This window comes from Atta colombica, unplaced genomic scaffold, assembly GCF_001594045.1.
Source record: "Atta colombica isolate Treedump-2 unplaced genomic scaffold, Acol1.0 scaffold105, whole genome shotgun sequence".
In the NCBI taxonomy this organism is placed as follows: Eukaryota; Metazoa; Arthropoda; class Insecta; order Hymenoptera; family Formicidae; genus Atta; species Atta colombica.
In genome coordinates, this window is record NW_017259190.1 from 4602374 (window position 1) to 4611858 (window position 9485).

Below are 9485 nucleotides of genomic sequence, written 5' to 3' on the forward strand. Positions count from 1 at the left end.
GTGTGTGTGTGTGTGTGTGTGTGTGTGTGTGAGTGAGAGAGAGAGAGAGAAGAGTTCGGAAATAGCTTCTATTAATTCTTATTTCCCAATTATCTGAGTCATGTTCTGACTAATCGCTGTCGGTGTCGTTTACTTATTAATGTTCTTCTGCCAAGCAAGAATTCGAAACCTTCGAAAAGAGAATCTTCTAATTGAATTAAACATCTCTCTCTTTCTCTTTCTCGTCTTTTATATTAATATTATATCTTAATTTAATTTTATTATTATAATTTTTAAATTTTTTATTTTTTTATTTTTCCAAATACTTATTTTATTCATTATTGAGGAATATTAATTAAAAAAAAATCTATTAAATAAAAATTGAAATAACATTTGCAATCTTTTTATAGAATTATATTTTTCATATATTTTTTTTTTATCAAATTTCCTTCTTTTTAAGTTTTAAGTACCGGAATTATTAAAATATTTTTTTTGAAAATAGCATTTGCTCTTTTGAATTATTAAAATTATAATCTAGCAATTGTTGAATCATTGGCATATTAGACTAAATGGACTGATGTTATCAGTCATTAGATATATTCTTGATAATTATTAAGATGGACAATTGACAGATTCCATGATCAACGTGTTTGTATATGTCTTAGCGCCGAAACACTACTCGTGTCTACAAATATTGGTCATTGGAAACAAATCAATCATATACAATGATATTCATATAGTGATTTTATTCAGAATTATCTAATTATCATTTATCATATATTATAATAAAAAATTTGCCATTTTAATGAGAAACGAGTAACATGTCTTCTACAAGACAAAAATATCTTAATATGATTTTAAAAGATTTTCCGAAAACAAACTTTTACATTTCGATGAATGAGAAAATCTCTCGATAAGATAACAGATTTTTATTTAAAGTTACATCAAAGTTATTAATTAGTTTTCTATATCTAGGGATTATTTGAAGCAGAGTTTATTTTTTTATCACAATATTCTTGATCAATATCAAATTTCTTTTCAATTAACGCTCAATTGGGTGTCAGAAGGACAAGAAGCGATGTGTGCACAGGCATGATCTCACAGAGCCTACACAGAACAATCGAGTCACAAAGTATGGAGCATGTGTGCGCGTCAGCTGTTGCATCGTGCAGCTGTCGCATACTGGGTGTCCCACTATCGAAAGAACCATTTTTTTATTTGCAGGTCATTGCAAAGCACTATTTTTAAGCTTCTACTCTTTTTCCCTCTATTATTATCGCATGTGACTTTTTTTCTTAACAAAAGCCTGATTTAATAATTTTGAATTAGCAATCCAAAATTAATAACAGAAAAAATTAAATAAATAGAAAAAAAAATAAATAGAATTATAAAAGTTAGTTAAGTAGTTATGTAATCAGCCAATTGATTTTGTACTAAAATAATAAAAATCTTTTTGAATCTTTTTCAAAATGAAATCTCTAATCATATCTAAAGTCGTATGTTAATACATATATTCAGACACGACAGATGAGATACGATTACGTAAATTAAACTCTATTGATATGTTTAGAATGCGTTATATTCGATTCTTCTTTGTTAATTATCTTTTTAAAGATTAAAGCTTAAAGTATCTTATTCTTGTTTAAATAAAGAAAAACATTTTATTTTTTCAAATCCTTCTGTGACGATAGGAGGACACGAACTTTTGTAAATTTTTTTACGTAGATACTTGCCTGTCGTCATTGTTATCCTGTTTTTACTTCCGGTCCCTTGTCCCTTGTGAAGGACTCGTTCGAGTGTGCCAAGATATTTTCTCTCTCTTCTAAATATTTTTATTAAAATAAATTCTCAAATATGCACGTGTGTAATAAAATAAAACAAAAATGGAAGCTGACATATTATTACTATCAATTATAATTTATTTATCTAAAATTTAAAATAATCTTATAGTTTTTAGCTATTAATTTTAATTTTATTATCTTGATTTAAAACATGTGTAAATCTCTTTGAAATTAAAGTGCCATTCATATTTTCAGATTTTAATGAATTTAAAAATGAATGAAAAATCAAATAAGAAATTATTTAAGGGAGACAGACAGAGAGAGAGAGAGAGAGAGAGAGAGAGAGAGAGAGAGAGAGAGAGAGAGAACGCGCGAGAGAAAGAGAAATTAGTTATACGCGTCGTAAGCAGTTATGCAGCCAGGTCACGGCAGGTCGTCGTCGAATAGAATCGATATTTGCCGAGCGAAATAATAAATGCTCCTTTTTCCCTTTTGCTTCTTTGTTTCTCTCCGCCTCTCTTTTTTCACGGAAAAAGAAATTGAACCAAAGCAGCTTTCAATATTATACGAAAATATCTACGGGACTTCAAGCTTAACTGGAAATTTAATCGATCAAAATTATTGTTGTATGAAAATTATCGCATGTGACTTTTTGCGTTCATACCTTAATTAAAAGCAAAAAAAAGTTACACAAAAATATATGACTTTATATCACAGTAAATAATTCCGTTTATTTACTTTTATTTATCTCTTTGAAAAAATTTATCCTGTACGTTCTCTTAAAAATAAGACGAAAAAAACTTTTGTTGAATTATTAATTCTTATATAGACTGCCGAAGGATAATAAGTATCTTTTACCAAGATAGGTTTTTATTAAGATAATAATATTTCCTTCCTATTAATATTAAAAGCCGATCTATTAGTTATCCATTAATCCATACATTACGTGGAACGTAAATCGAACATTTTAATAACTTTGAAGTCTCTCATATCGATATAAATGTCCCTTTTAACAATGATTATTATAACGAAATAATAATGTCCCTTCCTTAATTTTATTCAGTGAGCTACTTACCGCAACTGAATTGTGCCCTGAACTGAGCTCGACAATTAGTCGTTAATTAAATATTTATAGCTTTACTTACAATATGAATTACAATACGAAATAATATATTTAATCGGGCTTTTATATATTTCGAAAATTTTGAACAGGCAAGCATTTGTTTAATTGCATATCCAATTTCCATATTTAATACCGACAATTTCTAAGTAAATAAATTATTTTATTTTAATTTGTCTTATTAAGTCATTGTTACAATATACATATAATAATGATTTATATTTCTTTTCTTTGTATTATATTCTTTGTATTATATGTAATTTTATTTAATTTCTAATGCTGCTCACATGAAACTTTTTATACTTGTTTCCCATACATGTTTCCCATACATTTTGATACATTAATAATTATTCGAAATATTTTGTTAATTTCTTTTTTAATTTTTATCTCCCTCATAGCGAACGAGCTAGTTATAGTAAACTAGTAAAGAGATTAACGGCGGTAACTTTTTTTCGAGAGATACTTTTCCTTGTTCCTGGATAAACCTTTTTTTAATCCGCTGATCTTAAATTATCGATTTGCTCAGTGTCGCATAAGGCCCATTTCGAATGAAAGCTAACGGTACTCAATGTAACAACCCTTTTCGAATCATTTCGAGATAAGGAAATGGGAGCGTAGGGAATCCGACTCTCTCGCATGATCTTCTTATCGCTGACCAAGGTTCTCTTTTCCATCCCTTTTGGACGTAAATCAAGTCGATTAAACGGTGATTTAAAGCACGTAAGTTCACAGAGCACCATGCTTTCTGAAGTACAATCCTTTCAATTTTTATTTAACACACATAACATTTTAATTATAACATAATATGTTATTCTTAAAAGGATTGCTTTTTTTTAAGAATAACATATTATGTTATAAAGGATTTATAAAAATATTTAATATAATTTGTAAAATTTGAACCGGTATATATAAATTTAAATATATCTTGATGTGCAATATCTGTATGCACATAATGTGTATGTAAACCTTTTGGATAATTAAAAAATTACATTCTTAATTCTAATGATAATGAAAAAATTAAGTCTTTTGTTATTCTCAATAATTTCTAAAAAATACTTTTTTAATTGCATAAATATTAAATAATGTGCATATGTGTTTTAAATCTCTAAATATAAATAAAATCGACATAATCTCTTATCGCAACTTAGGTCAAACCGTTATTCCTGTGGCACCCCATAGCGAATAGGTGCAGATTCGGGAGGGCGAGTACCTCCCGTTAGTAATATTACACTGTGCGTCGGAGAAGTGGGGATGAGAGGGCTAGTGAGGCTATGGATCGTCGACCCTCGCAGTTGGCGGTTAACGTTCGGATATCTCGTACGTTACGTTCGGACCCGTAATCCAAAGGCGCTAGGGTGATAAAGCATTACCCTTTGTATTTTTCCGAAGTGAAAATTGTAGTGAACGTAAATTGTCTTAATTGGAGTAATATTGAGTATATCTTTGTAAAAGTGAAAATGGCGATGTGAGTAATAAAGTAAAGAACTTACTCCTTGAATTGTTGTAGATAAAAAAGGGGGAAAAAAAGTAAGAAAAGTAATTAACGGATTAATGTCAGGCGTAATATAACAGTTATTAAGATGGTGATAAATATGATAAAAAAATTTCTCAAGTGTTAACATTTCCAACTTTGACTTAATGAATTGATAAAAAATTGATATTTTCCGGATGAAATATTGGTAGGATATCGCATATAAATAATATAAATTTATTAAAACCGAGTTTACAAAATATTATTTAAAAAATATATTTGTAGAAAATTTTTCGACGACATAAAATACTTAAACATATCAGAGATCAATTAACATATAATAATTAATATATAATATCAGTACTCGTAATGAGATGTAACATTATAGTAGAAAACGGATCGAAGGTCATCGTTGACAAAAACATTCCTAATTTCCCCATAGGGAAAATTATGTAATAGACTTGCATTGAGTCTATTAATTATTATATGTATACATATAATCGATATCAATGTATTAATTCGTAATTGTGGTTTAGATAGATTCAGAATAACATCATTTATCGATTAATTAGCTGTAACATACTAATTTCGCGAAGAATATTAATTAATAGTTACTATCTATTGTAATAATACGAAAATTATTAAATAAAAAGATTAATTCGACATAAGACGTAACAGAAAAAAAATTTTGTAAAATCTTACTTTAAGAAGGGTACTTTATATTAAGTCAATTAATTAGTTAATATATAATTTAGATTAATGTGTGGAAGAACTTTTTAAAAAAATATCAAATCTTTTATATCAAATGTAACATTCGCATAAAACATTTTTATTTTTTCCATTTAAAAGTGATTAAAATGAAAATGGTAATTAGGAATTTAAAAGAAAGGGAAAAAAACAATCATTCAATGAAATAATGAACGATAAAATAAAATTACAATAGAAGAGAAAATGTTTCTCATTTGTGGAAGATAAGCAGAATTTGCAAACTTCCACTACAGGGAAGAAAAAAATGGTAAGTAATTCTTCTAATTTAGAATTACTCAAAAAATAAAATGAAAGATGAAATAACACTAATTTTTTTTTAAACATCTCAAAAAATTCCTAATATTTTCAATCACTCATTTCTGTGTTATATTAATTTTATAATTAGAAATTAGTTTTTTTTCTCAATTAAGAGTAATGAGACTATTTGAGATAATTTGTGTATGAATGCTCTTCATATGATTGTTATAATTTCTTATGTCGAGAATATAATTTTGCCGATTAAATAATATAATATCATTAAAGAAAAATCGGTCTTTTGTTTGAGAATTCATCCTTGAGATGAATCGATATCATTTCGATCGGCACTCAAGGCACACCGTCTTTCTGTGGTGCATGCTTTGCAATCATAAAAATGGGATATTTTCACGTCGACGATTTCGGAAAATAAACCTTGGGCCGTGTCATAAAAGAGTTTTGGAAAGCTATTTATTCGGAAGAGGCGCGCCCTGTTTATTTGGACTCTCGTGCTCAGTTCCCATATCTCAAAGACGCACAAATGTTTGCTGTTTCTTGTCGATGTTGTTGATTATACCTGATATGTGCTTTTCAATACGAAAAAATGATAAATTAAAAAAAATTAAAATGCAAGGATAAAAATACGATATGTTCTGAGAATAGTAAAAGAAGTAAAACGCGAAAGAAAAGTAGAATTAGAAAATAAATGAGAAAATGTAGAAAATAGAAAGAAGAGGGAATATTCAATGAAATAGAGAAAAATAAAGCTAAATAAAATAAAGTTAACAAGAATAAAAATATGCAAGCAAATCTAAAAAGAAAATAAATGGCAGAAAATAGAAGAGATAAATTTTTAAAAATGAATAGAAAAAATAAATATTTCGAGAAAGTAGAAATGTATTAAATATAGAAAAATAATAAATAAGGAAATAAAAACAAAGAAAAATAAAATATTTAAAATATTTAAAAAGTGATCAATTCAGAGATCAATAAAGAAAAATAATTTTTGAATCATTAAAACCCCTGTCTCGTAAATTAATATTCTCTTGACTAAAAAAAAATTTGATATTACTGAAAGAAAGTAGGTATATAATTAAAGCTTTTAATTCTTTTCTTTAAATAAAGAGAAACGATTGAAAAGTAAATAGAATATGAGTAACCAGTGTGTGCTTATTTGAAAAATCGACTGAAAAAATGTATTTGACTCGCGGATTCTTTGTCCCACGTTTACGGCCTTTCCACCATGCGTACGTTTACGATCTTCGCCTTAAAAGCCCAAAGAGCCTTTCTGCTTCTACCCCTGTGAGTCACCCGTGATTCCACATGAAGAAAGGGGAATGGGGGAAGGGTACACACCCTCGTTTCGTCTTGATGAATATTTTGGTGTACGTCCAAAGATTTTTTATTTTTTATTCTGTATTTTCTAAAAATTTCTTATATTATTTAGATTATCAATTAGGTACATTTTCAAAATTCTCAAAAAACTTTATAAATTTTTAATTATCAATAATATTGGAAAAATTATTGCATTTCTACATTCCTGGAATTTTTACTTTTTAATAATTTACATACTCTATTTCATTTATATTCTTCATGAAAATACAAAAGTGCGTCTGTATTTTTTCTTAATATTTATATATATCGTTTTAATATATGTGTAATATCATTTTTATACAAAGGTAAGAATATACGATTGAGAAAGTAAGAATTTTGATAAAAATTGTTGTAGCGTCGCGACATAATGGCGCCCATGTTCTGAATCATGCTATGAGGGTTCTGCCAAGCTTAGGAATTAATCTCTCATTTCATGAGAATTTTTTATCTTGTTGGTTGGACTTAAATGATGATAATTAAATATCGGTCTCATTTTAGTTACTATTTTTAATATTTAATTTTAAGAAAAATATATTCCAGAACGAATATTTTTCTTATAATTAAATATTCCAAAATTGCTGTATTATATATTGTAAATTTTGTTTAAAATCTCTTAATGCATACAACGATTTACTATAATGTATTTTAGAGGACATATGTGCGTGAGTGTGTGTGGATGTGTGTAAAATAATTTCCTTATTTTTTTTATTAAAAATTTAGATAATTCGTTAAAATATGATTCTGAATTAAAATATATATATATATATATATATGTGTAATTCATATATGATTAACATACATCAATATTTCTATGATACAGAGAGTGCCGGGCGGAGGGGGTGTGATTGTGGGGGGTGGCGGAGGATCAGCCACCCCCCAAGGGGCGCAGCAGAGTCACAATCTGGTGTACCGCGTGGTGGGTTCACGTGGACATCCTGGTCATCATCCGCATGTGAAAAAGTCCGACAGCTCTCAGCAGACCGAGAGCTCGGCTTTTAAGCATCAGCAGCACCAGCAACAGCAGCAACAGCAGCAAAGCTCAAACGGCTCTAGCAGCAGTATCAGTTCCAACAGTCAACAATGGAAGAAGTACATCGAAGCTGGTGCCGCAAGAGAGAGAGACAAGGAGGGCGCACCACCCAGCCCTAGTCCTTCTAGAAGGTCGCAGGTGAGATACTTCAAAAAATATTGGAATTTTTAGTCTATAAATTCTCTATATATTTTTTCATTATAAATTGATCGCTAAAATTGGCGATTCTATTTATTAATATGAATTGAATAATTATTGTACTAATAATTTAATGATGATTTTTATTATATTAAGGAAATAGAATAGTTAGTATAATATATATATAGTATAATATATATATGTAGATTTAGTCTTTAATTATAATTAAAAATAGCTTTTATTCTATTTATATATAATAATATTTATTCACACATTTTAATTTATTAGTAATATTAACAATAATTGTATACATAATAATAATAATAATTGTATAATTTAATTTAAATGTCGCAGGATAAACATCGGAAACAAACTATGGCTGAATATGCGAATGGTGAAAAACCTCAAAAGGTTTCGTCGGGCACATCAACCAGCAACAGTAGCAAAGTTCGTGGAGTACCACAAAGCTTTGGCTACGTTAAGAGGCACAGTGCGGGCACTAGTTCGAGTCCCAATGGTATCCAAAATGGCAGCAAAGACGCTACCAGAACGGCTCAAGTTAGCGCCGTGCCAAGGACTAAGGTAATGCAAGAATTTCTAAAAACTTCTATCATATCTCTCTCGATTTTTAGAATCTTTTTTTTTTAAGCTTATTATTATTCCAAGGTTTAATTTTAGCAAGAACAAATGCTTAACAACCGCTAAAACAACTTATGATATGATTAAATACAGAAATTGATTCAATAATCAAATTTTATTATCAATATCTTAAAACTAACTTGAAATTTAATTAAGAAAACTAAATAACTTTTTTCAGTTTAGCTTTTTTATAAGCTTTCTTAGCTATGCTAAGTCATATAGAAGAAATTAAGTTTGATTAAATCCAAATTCTTTGTTTGGATGCAGGTCAAGGTGTCCGGTGGCACACAAACGTGCACCACGGAATTGCAAGCGAATTCCTCGGGATCAAATCAGGGTCATCACTACAAGAGCTATAGTCTCACCGGTCCTAGCGCTAGTCAACTTTCACAATCAGTTCGAGATCGTCTCATGCTGGGCTCACAAAGTCTGCCAAAACCCGGTAGTCCAGAATTCACCGCTCTTTTTGCGTCTGCCCATCATCGCGAGAGAGGAGCTGGCGTTGGACCAACGAGCGCGTCATTTTCGCCCCGGGTATTAAAACCATCTGATGGTAGTCTCAGCGATACATGCAGTAATTACGCCGCACCTGATCTTCAGGGTTACTATGGCACACCCAATAGTCCCTATACTACTTCATGGATGAGACACAGCAATACTTATACGCCCAGCGGAAGATCTCAAGGTAATCTCCGATTAAAATATTATAATATCTAATATCATAAATTAATTAAAATGAGTTTAGATTAATTATAGAATATAATGTATAACAAAACAAAAAAAGAGCTTATTGATTTAACTAGAAAATATTTTTTTAAATAAATATATTATTGAAGAGAATTTATTTTTAATTTATTCGAAAACTTATCATAGATTATCGCCATTAAAAATGTTTTATATTATTACATATTACATGAAAAACAGTATAATTAATATACTGTATTATATATA

General features: G+C 29.0%; 1 protein-coding gene across 1 annotated transcript in view; it reads left to right on the forward strand.

Moving 5' to 3' along the window:
• LOC108690669 (protein sickie-like) overlaps positions 1-9485 on the forward strand; it is a 90745-nt gene that overhangs the window by 47194 nt on the left and 34066 nt on the right. Inside the window, exons 7-9 of the mRNA XM_018198077.1 lie at positions 7548-7895; positions 8250-8477; positions 8802-9219. Coding sequence (XP_018053566.1) covers positions 7548-7895; positions 8250-8477; positions 8802-9219 — 994 coding nt within the window. The remainder of the gene's footprint in view (positions 1-7547; positions 7896-8249; positions 8478-8801; positions 9220-9485) is intronic.